Here is a 13,276-nt window from a genome sequence, read left to right as displayed (position 1 = left end):
ACTCTTCTAGGGACTAAGTATGCAGCCGCGAACAGTATGATCACAGGGGAAAAATCTTCATCCCTTCACGGAGCTTATGTTCTCATGGGGCATCTCTGTTCTCCTAGGGGCAGGTGTTGGCAAAGCGTGGGCCAGTTCTGGCCTGACGCCCGTTTCTGTGTAAATAAACTTGTGTTCGAACATAGCCATGCCCATTTCTTTCTTCACATGTTGCTCTGGGTGATTTTGTAGGTGAGACAGGACCATCTGGCCTGCAGAAGCTAAAATATTTTCTGTCTGGACCTTTTCAGGGAAAGTGTGTTGACTCCTGTCCTAAGGAAAGGCCGAGAGCAAAGTAAATAAATAGGTAAAATACGGATGATGTGCTACAGGGCCAGGTTCAGGAAGCTGGAGAGGAGATGTTGGGGTGGGGTTTGCAGGTTTCAGTCGGGTCAAGGGCTTGGAAAGGCTTCCCGAGAAGGCAGGCGTTTGAGTGAGGTGCTGGAGGGAGGCCAGGAAGCACTTGATGGAGATTCGGAGGAAGTATCTCCTGCAGGGAGGATTTTAAGCAGGGAAGGGACAAGAACTGATTTCACAGGACCAGTTAGAAAGCCGTACCAGTAACGCGGGCAGGCAGGCGATGGTGGCTTGGGCCCGGGGGGAGCAGTGGTTCCCGAGAGATGGTTGGATCCCAGGTTTGTGAGAAGATGGAATCCATGAAATGATACAAAGTCACAGTGGCAGGGAAAACAGAGGAAGCAATGGTACAAATGAACAAACGTGTGCATCAACAAACCTGCCCAGGAACATGATGGAAAAGTTTTTGTTGGAGTCAGCTTCCGGTCGAGATGGTAGCCGGAAGGTGATGCAGGGTCGGGACGTTTCTCGGGTTGTTTTCTAACATCCGGTGAACCTCGACGTTGTGTTTGCCACAAGTCTGTGGGTTAACAGGTCCCCGCTCTCTCCTCTGTTCTTGACCTCGCTGGTCGGTTTCTGTCCTGCAGGTAGACCCACGGCCCCGGGCAACACCAAAGGGTGATGACGGGTGGTTGGGGCTGTTAGTAGTGCCTGAGGGTTTTGGGCTTTTTCCGGTGTGGTTTTTAACAACGATAGGAACTCTGCCCCCACATGGTTCTTCCCGAAGTGTCCTGGCCGTTCGCGCTAATTCGGACACATTCTCTTGGCATTTTCTGTTGGCTCATGTTAGATGACCAAATTACTAGAGTCGCTCCCTCTGTGATTTGAATATTCCCAGCCAAGATCTCGGCAAACCTGTCAATTATTCAAGTCTTTGAAAAAAAAACTCTGAACGGAGTATTTCTTCCCGTTACACCTTCTGCCTGGATTTATACTTATGACTTCTAGTGTTTGAATAATTTTTCAGTTGAGTTTTTTGCATTTTCCAAGTCAGGTATAATGTCATCTGTAAGTCATGATAATTTTACTGGACTTTCACGATTTCTATTCTTAATATCTTGGTTGTCTAATTGCAGTGTCTAGTATCTTATACTTAATTTGTCTCCAACGTTTTCTACTTGAGCTGTAGACCACGTTTAAGGAGCTACTCATTCATTCCTATTTTATGGAGAATTAAAAAAAATTTTTTTTAACGTTTATTATGTATTGAGAGACAGAGAGAGACACAGAGCATGAGCAGGAGAGGGGGCGGCACAGAACCCGAAGCAGGCTGCAGGCTCCGAGCTGTCAGCACAGAGCCCGATGCGGGGCTCGAAGTCACAAACCGTGAGATCATGACCTGAGCCAAAGTTGGTCGCCCAACCAACGGAGCCACCCAGGCGTCCCGAGAAATTTTTTTTTTAAATCAAGAAGGGGTATTGTATTTTACTGAATGTTTTCTCAGTACCATGGAAATGATCACGTGTTATTATTTTTTTTGATCTGTCAATATATAGTGCATATATGGATAGATTTCCTAACATGGGACAGTTTTTGTATTAGATTAAATCCTGCTTGGAAATGGCATATACTTTTTAATATTGCTTCGAAGATTTTTGTGTTGCTGTCCACAAGCCTGTGCTTTCCTGCATGCACATGTATACGCATGCACTATTTTTGGAATCAACATTATGCTGCCTTGTTAAAAAGAATTTGCAGATTTCTTAGGCTCTAAAAATGTATGAGTCGCACTGGAACTAGCTGTTTCTTGAGGCTCTGGTAGAATTGCCCTCTCAAAAACATCTCTTGGCCTGCTACTCAAAGTACCTTTTTTAGAAGTGGCTCTCGGACAGTTCTCTGTTGGAATACACGGTTCTCATTTTTAATGGCTGTGAATGTTTTACTCGGGGTGTTGTTACCACGGCTTGCTTATTAAGCCATGTGGTTTAATGGTCTTAAAGTGGACGGGGGTGATTTCAAGGAATGCCTCCCAAAATCTAATTCACGATTTCTCAAAGGTCTGGTCAACGGACAATAATTTGCCGGAGGCAGGGGAAACAGTTGGACCCCTTGGGAGCTGACGGCTATTAGTTCTTCCCATATGGCCCATCTTCATTATTCATGGATCAGTATTTGGAAATTCACCTGCTTGCTAAAATTTATTGGTGGCCACCAAATCAGTACTTACGGTGCTTTCGTGATTAATTGCAGACATGCGCACAGTGGTGAAAAGTTTGAGTTGCCTGACGCAGGTTACCCACCCCCTGAGGTCGAACAAGGTGACCTTCTGCTTCTGCCTTGTCTCAGCTCATACGGTACACGAGTGTCCTTTTGCGGTCGATTTAGTGCCTGTATTTTGCATTTTTGTGCTTTGTGTTGGTGATTTTGCTGTTTATTATTTATTTATTTATTTAAAAAAAAATTTTTTTTTTAACATTTATTTATTTTTGAGACAGAGAGAGACAGAGCATGAACGGGGGAGGGTCAAAGAGAGCGGGAGACACAGAATCAGAAGCAGGCTCCAGGCTCCGAGCTGTCAGCCCAGAGCCCGACGCGGGGCTCGAACTCACGGACCGCGAGGTCGTGACCTGAGCCAAAGTCGGCCGCTTAACCGACTGAGCCACCCAGGCGCCCCGATTTTGCTGTTTAAAACAACACCAAGGGGCGCCTGGGTGGCTCAGTCGGTTGAGCATCTGACTTCAGCTCAGGTCGTGATCTCATGGTTCGTGAGCTCGAGCCCTGCTCCCAGTGAGCCCCACTTCTCTCTCTCTCTCTCTCTCTGCCCCTCGTTCACATGCGCCCCCATCTCAAAAAATAAAAATAACAAATAAAGCAACCCCAAGCATAATGCTTCGGTCTGTCTGGTCCCAGGCATGAGAAGGCTGTGACGGGGCCCTTGTGGAGAAGGTCTGTGTTAGGTGAGCTTTGCTCAGGCGCAAGTTACTGTGCTGTTGGCCTGCATATGGTGTTGACGAATCGACAATGCATCAAATCAGGTGTCCTGAAACAAACACACATAAAACAAGGTTGCGTGTTGATTGGTGGACGACAATGTGTCCAGAGGCTTGCGGAACCTAACTGGGTATCCCCTTAGGAGCGCTGGTGTGGCCCCGCCAACCCCGTGCTGGGGTGACATTGTGACCCCGCTGACCCCACGCTGGGGTGACCCCGCTGACCCCACTCTGGGGTGACCCGCTGACCGCGTGCTGGCGTGACACGGCCAACCCCGCGTTTCTGGCTAAAGAACATAACAGGGCGCTCGGGTGGCTCAGTCGGTTAAGCATCTGACTTCGGCTCAGGTCATGATCTTGTGGTTCACGAGTTCGAGCCCCGCGTCGGGCTCCGTGCTGACAGCTCAGAGCCTGGAGCCTGCTTCGGGTTCTGTGTCTCCCTCTCTCTCTGCCCCTCCCCCACTCATGCTCTGTCTCTGTCTGTCCCTCAAAAATGAATAAACGTTAAAAAAAAAATTTAAAAGATGGTGCTTTAGGACCCCGGGCCAGCAGGGGAGGTGGCCCTCGGGCGGGGGGGCTGTCTGCAGTGTTTCCCAGGTGAGTGGCCCAGCATCAGGGGCTGCCTGTCTCCCATAAGTCCCTCCACTGGGTTCAAGGGTCCTGAAAACCCGCTGGCGAAGGAGACAGGGACACAGGGACGGGGAGAGTGTTGCAGGTGAGGGAGCTTCCTGCTGGAGTGGCAGCTGCCTGGCTTGTGACCCAGGGGATCTCTTGCTGGGCAGGCCTCGGGAAAGGCCACGTTGCTGAGAGAGACGTGCAAAGCAGCAGCGCAGAGGGTCCCCACGAACCCATGTGTGGATGGAACTTTACAGCTTGCAAAGGACGCTCTGTTGGCCTCTCACCCCGTCCTCACCGTCGGTTCCGGGAGGCCGGCAGGTGAGACCCATCTTACGGATGGGGTCACTGAGGTTCAGAGAGGTTGCGTGAATTGGCTGCCTGGCTAGTGCGGAGTAGAGCTGGGACCTGAACTTGGGTGTGCCTGCAAATTCTGACACCGCACGGTGCTTCCGGGAGCCAGAATTCCCGCCCAGTCTGGACTCTCGACCCTAGCTTTGGACTTGGAGCGCGAGGTCTCCGAAGACTGGCGGGGGGGGGGGGGGGGTCCCTTCTCCACCCCCGTCCATTCTCTCTCTTTCGTCAGCCCTATGCCATTCACCAAAAGTTGTACCTTCACGGGAAAAGGGGGTGTCCTCTTACTGTTAACAATACTGGAAATAAAATAAAAGCAGAAAGGAAAAGATAGTCCCAGCAGCTCCCGTCACTCTCGTTGTTTGCTTCTGGTACTTCCTTGTGGCCCCCCAGCTCTGGTCAGCGTGTCTGCGGCTGAAGCCCTGGGCTCTTCCCCGAACGTCGGGTTACACGCCGTCCTGGACCTGTACAACTTTTTACTGACGTTACTGGCGCCCAGTTCACGTAAAACAAACTGCATGCGTGTAAAGCGGAAGCCCTGATGGGGTTCGTGGCTGCGCGCACCTGGGGAGCCACCACCACGAGAGGCAGAACGTGTGGGGACATTGGCCATTTGCTGCTTGTCCCTGCAGGCAGAAACCCGCGTAGCCGTTTACGCTTGTCTTGGGCAGGTCTGGAGATTTATCCCTAGCATTGTGTGGATCAGAGTTTGTTTTCACTTTCAGTAATAGGCCACTGACTGGCTGTGTCACGTCGGTCCGTTTTCCTGGCCTCCAGTTTGGGGCTGTCACGAATAAAGCTTCTAGGAGTATCTGTGGCCCGGTGTTTACGTAGACACGTCTCATCTCTTGGGTGAGTACCTAGGAAGGGCTCAGTCGGTGGCAAACATGTATGTTCGTAAGACCCCGCCAGTTTTTGTAAGTGGGATTTTTGTAAATACCAACCCTGCCCTCTTAAAAACGACAGCTCGTTCTTTGTCATGGATTTTTCATTACCAGTGGGATTAACGTTTTCCCACCTTTTTGTTAACTGGTTATGCTACCTCTTTGGGTGTTTCGCCCACGTAGCTGTTAGGGTCTTAGGCATTTCCTTCCGTAACTTCTGTGATGTCAGTTCCTTCTATATTACGGACGTCTGTTGCTCGACTGCAGATTTCTCTCTCCTGGTTTTCGAGTTCCCTTTGATTTTCATTTTGCTTCTCTGGGACACGAGGGCAGTTTCAAGCGTTCCGGAGGACAGCTCTTGACCTTTGTGATTTCTCTTCCTGCTCTTTGACTTTGAGCGTCCCGGGCGTGGAGATGGTCTGGGGGTCTGTGCCACCGCCGTGTCGCCCGTGGCCCCCTTCTGGCGGCTGTCCTGGTGGCTCTTTGACTTGAACACCTCTCCCGCCTCCCGGTGGGACGTTCTTCACCTTGTGTTAGAGTGAGGTGTGCGGGGCTTTCCCTGACAGTTTGAGTTTCTTCCTGCGGGGCTTGTTGGGTTGGTACTAAGATAACGTTAACGGCGTCCATGGTGTAGACCGAATTTCGGAGCCCCTTGTTCCGTTCAGAGCTCGGTGCTGGGTCTCCTAACTTGCACGTGCCGGGCGCCTGGTGGCAGGCTGGGTGAGGGTCAGCCCTCTCCTCTTCTCTCCCATCGCACCTGCTCGGTGCACACAGTAGGCCTACCCGCCCCCACGCACTCGTCCTGCTTCCACCATGGAGTCATTGCTTTGGGCCCTGGGGAGCCCAGCAAGTGGGGCTTCTTTGGGGCTTGTTAAGTCCGGGACCTGTGGCTGACGGGGGCGGGGGGGGGGAGAGCAAGTGGCAGCTGGTGTGTCCCAGCAGAGGTGGCGCTCGCTGGGGTTGGGGGGAGACGGGGGACGGCTGGGCGCGTGGCACCCACAGACCGCTGCCGGCCACCTGGCTGCTGGGGGTTTGGTGGGGGGCATTTGCGTGCCGGGCCCAGCACCGTCCCCTCCGAGAGGTTTGGGTGTGGCCGGTGGAGAGTGGGGGACCCCGGAAGGGTGGGCTTTGGGCCGAGCCTTCGTACGAGGCGTGAACTACTAGCCGGCCGTCTGCTTCAGGCTCCGGGATCTGCGGACTTTACTCCTGGGCCGGGGTGGACGGGGTGCGACCAGAGTGTTTTTAGCGCCGTGAAGCAGGGAAACGGGGGCCCCCTCGCCTGGCCCCCGCTGCGCCCCTCTATCGAGGGCAAACGGGTGCTTGTTTTGCGCCCACCCCCGGAACTTTGCTCCTGAAGCCAGACTCCATCCCCCGCCCAGGAAGCCTTCCGTCCTCTGCGCTCCCCGGGCGCGACAGCTGCTCACCGGGCATCCGGGTCCTTCGTTCCGCCAGGTTGCCCAGCATAGCGCGGGGGCGTTTGTCAAGAGCCTGAGTGCGGGTCCCAGGGGTCTGCGGCTGCATCAGCTTCTAACTGTGAGCTTGAGAGGGTCCTTGAACCTCCCGACGGTGGGTTTCTTCTCCTGTGCGGTGGGCAGTGAAGACAGGGCGCCGTGACTGTTGAAGGGCTCCCCCACGTGGGGCTCCTCGCCCACGACCCACAGGTGGCAGGCGCGTCACGAATCACAGCCGGTGGCCTGCTCGTCGTCCCTGACACCGACTGGGTGCCCAGCTGGCACCGGGTCACTGCCGGGTGACTGGTGTCAGCACAACGAAAGCGATCCCCCGCGGAAGGACGCTGACAGCCAGCTTCTGCCTCTCCGTGGCAGGTGGCGGGGCTTTGAGCCGCGACTCCAGCAACTCACGGCCAGAGTGGCTTCTGGGGAGTTTTCCAGGGCTGACGGGGCGCCTCCCCTCGCCTCTGCAGGGCACCCGCAGTGCCTGAGGTCGGCGTGGTGGGAATTTCAAAGCAGTGATGACACCCGGTGGGCTTGGTTCCACCTGGTGCCGGTGAGCCTGGGGCCGACGGGCAGGCTCCCTGACCTGGACCCCCGATCAGAAGGCCCCTTCTGTCTTCCTCCCTCTGGGAGCCAAGCAGGGCGTGGGAGTGGGTGGGCCACAGACTGCGGGCGGCGGCCTGGCAGGGGGCAGAGGCTGGTTTGGAGCCCCGGTTCTTTGGTCTCGGTGTGGCTGAAATGAACAAAAGCCCGGGGTTTCCTGCGATTCAGTCTTCCAGAGCCTCACGGCTGACCCCGCGGGAGACCACAGTCCTGTGTCGGGGGAGGGGGCCGGCACCGGCCGGCTCTCGGGTTCCCCATCCTTAGGGGTGGGGACTAGGTCTTTCTGGCATCCCAAACCCAGGACGAGGTCACAGTGGTGGAATAGTTTCTGGAAAAGAGAGGAAGAAACCAGCAACAGTTTAATCTTTTGAGTTCGTGAGAAGCAGCCCTGTCGGGTACCTTGACATTTCGTCGGGTCTGCCCGGAAAGGAAGCCCACCGTCGTAGACCCCGCTCTGTGCCAGGCACGGGCTCTGTATGTGCCGCTTCCCGGGCAGCTCTCGGTCAGTCGACATTCGCTGTGAGGAACCTAGGGACCAGAGAGCCCCAAACAGCCTGCCTGCCGTCACCCAGCAAGTGGCCGAGCTGGAGCGGGCACCCAGGTCTTTCCCACCAGAGCGCTTGGGCGACTTCTCGTGCGGGAAGGACAATGACAGATTTATGTATCCCGAAGAAAAAGTATTTGTAACGAAAGAAAGAGTCCCCCCCCCCCCCCCCCCCCCACCAAAGATCAGGCAAGAACAGATCTGGCGTGAAAGGCTCCGCTGCGTGCAGGGGTGAGGGAGGGGGTGGACGCCTTCCCTGCTTTGTGCCTGCGGCCCGGGCTGTTCCTTTAAGTCGGGTTCTCCGTGGGAACTGCCGCAGCCTGGGGTGGGGGTGGGGGATGCTGGCCGAGGGTGGTGCCAGCCTGCCTGAGCTCCCTCCGGAGCCTGAGCCTTCGTCAGCTCCCAGCCCAGACAGCGGTGACGCTGACTCTCCTCAGGGCCTCCCTTCCCTCCGAAGCTGCTGATTCATCCACGCCGAGTCGCCGGGGGCTGTGGGGCTGGGAGCCGGGGCTCTCGGGCTCTGCTGGGTGGAGGCATTGGGCCTGCTGGGAGGTGTCCCTGAGCCCCCGTCCCTTGGCCGGGGTGGGGGTGGCGGTGAGGGAGCAGGGGGCTTAGCGCATCGCAGAGAGAGCTCCAGCAGATTTCCAAGCAGACATGCAGGTTGGGGGTTGGGAGTGCGGAGAAGGCGGGGGAGACAGGGCTTGGCCAAGGTCACACGCCAGGGCCGGGTTGGCCCGTCCTTTCTCAGTCTTCTCTGGCCTCCCCGCTGCAGGGTGCTTCAAGGATGACCGCATCGTCTTCTGGACGTGGATGTTCTCTACCTACTTCATGGAGAAGTGGGCGCCACGGCAGGACGACATGCTTTTCTACGTGCGCCGGAAGCTGGCATACGCGGGCAGCGAGGGCGGCGTGGACGGAAGGAAGGTGAGCCAGCCCCCCCGGCCCCAGCCCCGCATCCCTGCGGGGTCCGCTCTTAGCCAGCCGCGTCGGCCTCCCTGCAGTCCTCACGCAGGTGATCAGGGGAAAGTGATGCCCACGGAGCACCTGCTGGGTGCCAGGGGCCGCGTGGAGACGGCCACACACGCCCGCTGGTCTTCGTGACCCTGGAAGGGCAGGGGTTCCATCACAATTGTACCTTCGAGGAAGCAGGTTCAGAGGCGAGGTGATTTGGCCAGCATCTCCCAACAGAGCAGAGATTTGACCCCGGGGGCCAGGGTCGGCCCTGGCCACGGGCAGGATGCCGCAGCTCAGAGATGATGCTGGCAGGTCTGAGCCCTTACCGTGCAGCAGACACGTTACCTGTCGTGTCCTCCCTGCCCCCGGACAGGTCAGACGGGGAGACCAAGGGCTCCGAGGCGACGTGACTCACCTAGGGTGTTCCCTCCACTAAACCGAAGTGCGTGGACGAGTTTATAAGACAAACTTCGCACGTCTGTCTGTTTTTCAGAAGCGTTGCTAGCTCGTAAAATGTTTAAGCGACCTGTATGCCAAACGTGGAAATGTGTCGTTTTCCTTTCTGCCCCAAACTGGGAGGGCTGTGGAGGCGGGTCTGGAGCTCACAGACCCCTGGCTCCAGGCGCAGTGGCCTCTGACCCCTCGGCCGCGGCCTGTGAGCTGTGGCCCGTGTGTCAAGTGCGGGGAGCCCCCTCCCTGCCGCGTGCCTGTTGGGCGAGCGTGGCACTCACAGCATAGGTGTTCTGCGAACGGACAGGCCTGGTGGCTGCTGCAAAGGAGACGCCGTGATTGGGTGCCGGCGGCCCGAGAGCCGACGCAGGAGGACCCGGGGTTGGGCGGGGCCCTTGGGCATCCGCGTGGCGCGGCAGCCGGCTGCGTACCCGGAAGTGTGTCACACAGAGCCGGGCGACACGGTAAATCCGGTGACCGGAAGGGGTAGAAGTGGTCGGCAGAGGCCACTTGGGTGAGGTGAGTCTGCAAGGATGGAAGGAGGTTCCCTAGCAGGAGGGGCGATGGCCCAAAGCGGGGGCCTGCAGCTGCGCGAGAGCCCCGTGCATTCAGGTGGCTGCGGGTGGTAGCGTGCGGCCTGGGCACAGAAAGGTGGGGGGCGAAACGAGGTAGGCGCAGGCCAGACCGTGTGGAGGCTGAAGGTCATGGCCAGGAGTTGGGGCTTAGCAGGCTGTCGGGCTGGAGGGGTTGGAGCAGAAACGAGGGAGGGGGTCAGGTGCAGGGGCACGGACATCAGGTCGGAACGCAGGGGGGCAGTCAGCGGGCGGGGTGCAGGGAGGCCGAGGAAGTGAGCTCAACTAGCAGGGCTTCAGGTGACTGAATGTGGGCCAGGTCCCTGACTTGGGCCCAGGGTGAGTGCGATGCCCTCACAGGAGGGGACGCAGGGGGACGGAGTTGAGTGTGGGGCAGGTTGAGTGCTAGGTGCCCGTGGGACATCAGACGACGATGTCTTCTGGTGGTGATCTCCTGTCTGAAAGTCAGCAGAGAGACCAGGGACAGGGTCTTGGGTCAGGACCACTGGCTCTGAGATGACACCTGGGGCCGTAGGCATGTGTGGGAAGCGGAGGGAGACTTTGAGGTGTGCCGGTCAGAGGGCCTGGGGCCGAGCTCTGAGCTAGCCTGAAGCCAGAGGGACCAGCAGGAGACCCTGAGCGGCTGGCTGGAGAGATGGGGGGGGTCCCAGGAGAAGGGGCGTGGCCAGCGGGGACACGGGACCTGACGAGCCAAGTCCGGCAGGGTGAGAAGGGGGGCAGGGGGTGCCCTCTGGGAGGGACGAAGAAAAGGCCCCAGTTGGTGGGGTTGGCGGGGGCAGGTATTGGTGGAGAGGTCCATGAGCTGAGTACCTCGGGAGCCTGGCCCAGGGCTCCTCAGCCCCGGGTCACCACGCCCGCCCTGTCGGGGCGGGGGGGGGGGTGCATCTGGGAGATCGCCATTCTGGCTTTGTCTCCCCGTGACTTGCCATGTGACTCTGGCCCATCAGTTCCTCCCCGGGGCTCAGCCCGTCCGGGGAAGGGGGCTGGGCAGATGCGCACTAAGGTTAGGGTCCTCTGATTGCACACACCCGGGAGACCAGACGTGTGGGATGGCGTGACCGCACGAGTCCCCCGGCAGAGAGGGTGGTGAGCACCGAGGGAGCCTCACTGGCTGTGACCCTCACTGTGGGCATGCTTTCGTCGCTCAGCGCAGCCCAGGGGCACAGGCTCACCTGAGAGGAAACGGGAACCACCGAGCATTCTGCCCAAGGGCACGCCGCCAGGGGACCGCAGGGCCGTGGCCTCTGCCCGCCAGCCGGCACCACTCTGGCCTGCCGGCCTCTGCTGGAGCTCACGTTGCAGACATTGGGAGTCTTTTCCCAAAGGCCACCTGCTCAGATCAGAGGCTCTGATAATAAGGATCTGAGACTCGCAGCTGGACCTTGAATTTTGGGGCCGGGGGAGGCCCCAGCTCTGGTTAGAGATGGTTTTCTCAGCCCTACCCAGCCTTGAACTCTCCGGGAGGCAGGCGGGAGAACAGGGAGGCCAGGTCCCAGGCATGTTCCCAGGGGGGCCAGGTGAAGAGGTGGGAAGGAAAGTTTCTTGGATCCAGGACTGAGGAGTTTGGGGACCAAGTGCAAACTCTCGGGAAGGTTTGGGGAGCATGTGGCAAGTCCAGCTGCCCCCATGCTAGAATGTTCCATTGAACACCGCAGTGAGCAAATGCAGAGGCCCCTCCCCCTCCGCACTGGGAGCACAGAAATGACTCAGACCTGGCCCTGCCCTCGGGGGGCCTGCAGTCTATTGGGACACACAGAGGGCACAACTGGGGACACAGGGCGGTCGGTGCTGTTGTAGTGGGAAGAACGGGGGGGGGGGGCAGGGGCGGTTAGGGGGAGCCCACAAGAGAAGGCGGTGACACCTGGCCTCGGCGTTGTAGGACAGAGTGAGGGGACCACGGTGGCCCAAGGGCATTCCCACTGGAGGGACCAGCACACGTGGAGCTGGAGGGGGCGCCAAGCACCTACCAGAGCGGACTGGGTAGTGTTGGGAGGGCAGGGGGCGGGCGGCGACGTGGGGAGATCCTGCGGGCCTCAAGGGTGCAGGGTGGGCACGGAGGGACACACAGGGAGAGCCGACGGCGGTTCCCAGGCAGCCCCTCCGCCCCCACCGCCCAAAGGAACAGAAAGGGAGGAAAGCGCTGGGCAGGCGCAGTGTGGGCGCTTCCGCGCGGCGGCGCCTGCGCGCTGCGGCTTCTCTGCGGCAAGCCCACCCCCTCCCGCTTCCTGCGGCTGAGCTGGTACCCGGTTGCCATAGCGACCCGCGGGGGGGGGGGAGGGGGGCTTCCGGCGCTCAGCCGGTGGTGGCGGGTGGCAGGGTGGACAGCCCCCTACAGGCAGGTTGCACGGAAGCCGTGTGGGTGGGACGGGAGGCTGGGCACCCCGCGTCCTGCTGCAGGGCCCGAGGGACCCCCCCCCCCCAGGCGCACTTCTTGACCGCCCTGGGGTCGCATCGCTGGAGTCCGCGTCCGCGTGAACACCTGCCCACCCAGTAGTGGGGCGGGGGTGGGGAGGAAGAGCCCCGGAGGCCACGGCCAGGCTCATCCGTGCCCATCCTCGCAGCTGGCAGAGACTGAGCCCGAGGTGGACGTGGAGGTGTACCGGCGTGACTCCAAGAAGCTGCCGGGCCTCGGGGACCCTGACATTGACTGGGAGGAGAGCGTCTGCCTGAATCTCATCCTGCAGAAGGTACAGGGGTGTAGTGGGGGGCGGGGCTCCCGGAGGAGGGCCGTCCTAGGCCCCAGGGGACAGCAGACCCCTCCACGCATGCCGTCCTGCGCGCTCTCTTCCAGCTGGACTACATGGTGACATGTGCCGTGTGCACGCGCGCCGATGGGGGGGACATCCACATCCATAAGAAGAAGTCCCAGGTGAGCCGTGGGGCTGAGGGCCCGCGGGCCTCCTGACGGCCAGCGCAGCCCAGAAGTGGCAGCCACCGGCTGCTCAGGGTTTCGGGGGGGGGGGGGGGGGGACACCACCCGGGGGGGGGGGACACCACCCGCCCCCTCCTCCTTCCCTGCCTCAGGTGAACATCTGACCAGAAAGCCACGCGGCTCCTGGGGTCCTGTGTCGCCTGCGAGGAGCACACAGAACCAGGTCGTCCCCAGCAGCTCCTTGTGGAGCGACGTAGGACCTGACCTGGCTTTGGCCTGGCCCTGAGCAGCGTGACCACAGCGACCTGTCCCTCGAGTGGCTGTGGGCCTGGGTGCGGGGGTCGGGCCTCGCTCAACCCTCCACATCTCCTTCCTTTCAGCAAGTGTTCGCGTCCCCCAGTAAACACCCCATGGACAGCAAGGGCGAAGAATCCAAGATCAGCTACCCCAACATCTTCTTCATGATCGACAGCTTCGAGGAGGTGAGCCACACGCGCCCAGCCATGTCTCCCCTCGGGCTCCCGGTCAGGGGCGCGGAAAGCTGGCCTCCCTGGGGCCTCACGTGCTTGCAGACAGGCGAGGGCGGTCCCGACTCCGACCCCTGCGGCTCCCCCTCTTCCTGGTGCT

The 13,276-nt window shown here is 59.2% G+C and overlaps 1 protein-coding gene and 1 long non-coding RNA gene across 6 annotated transcripts in view; one reads left to right on the top strand and one right to left on the bottom strand.

Annotated features, from left to right (window-relative positions):
• Positions 1-13,276, top strand: part of KIAA0930 (KIAA0930 ortholog) — a 39,436-nt gene that overhangs the window by 13,431 nt on the left and 12,729 nt on the right. For all 5 annotated transcript variants that reach the window (XR_006220300.1, XR_006220299.1, XM_042993515.1 and 2 more), the window contains exons 2-5: positions 8,553-8,704; positions 12,339-12,464; positions 12,569-12,646; positions 13,030-13,131. Coding sequence is in view for 3 of the 5 variants with exons in the window: in XM_042993515.1 (XP_042849449.1) it covers positions 8,553-8,704; positions 12,339-12,464; positions 12,569-12,646; positions 13,030-13,131 (458 nt within the window). In the remaining 2 variants the exon portion in view is untranslated. The remainder of the gene's footprint in view (positions 1-8,552; positions 8,705-12,338; positions 12,465-12,568; positions 12,647-13,029; positions 13,132-13,276) is intronic.
• Positions 3,138-11,978, bottom strand: LOC122240495. The gene is made up of 3 exons (XR_006220301.1): positions 11,745-11,978; positions 6,604-7,564; positions 3,138-3,376 (listed from the first exon to the last, which is right to left on the bottom strand). It is a non-coding gene; the product is annotated as an uncharacterized LOC122240495 (long non-coding RNA).

The sequence above is a fragment of the Panthera tigris genome, chromosome B4 (assembly GCF_018350195.1).
Source record: "Panthera tigris isolate Pti1 chromosome B4, P.tigris_Pti1_mat1.1, whole genome shotgun sequence".
Classification (NCBI taxonomy): domain Eukaryota; kingdom Metazoa; phylum Chordata; class Mammalia; order Carnivora; family Felidae; genus Panthera; species Panthera tigris.
The sequence above is the reverse complement of the archived record's forward strand: the minus strand, read 5'-3'. Positions and strand labels throughout refer to the sequence as shown.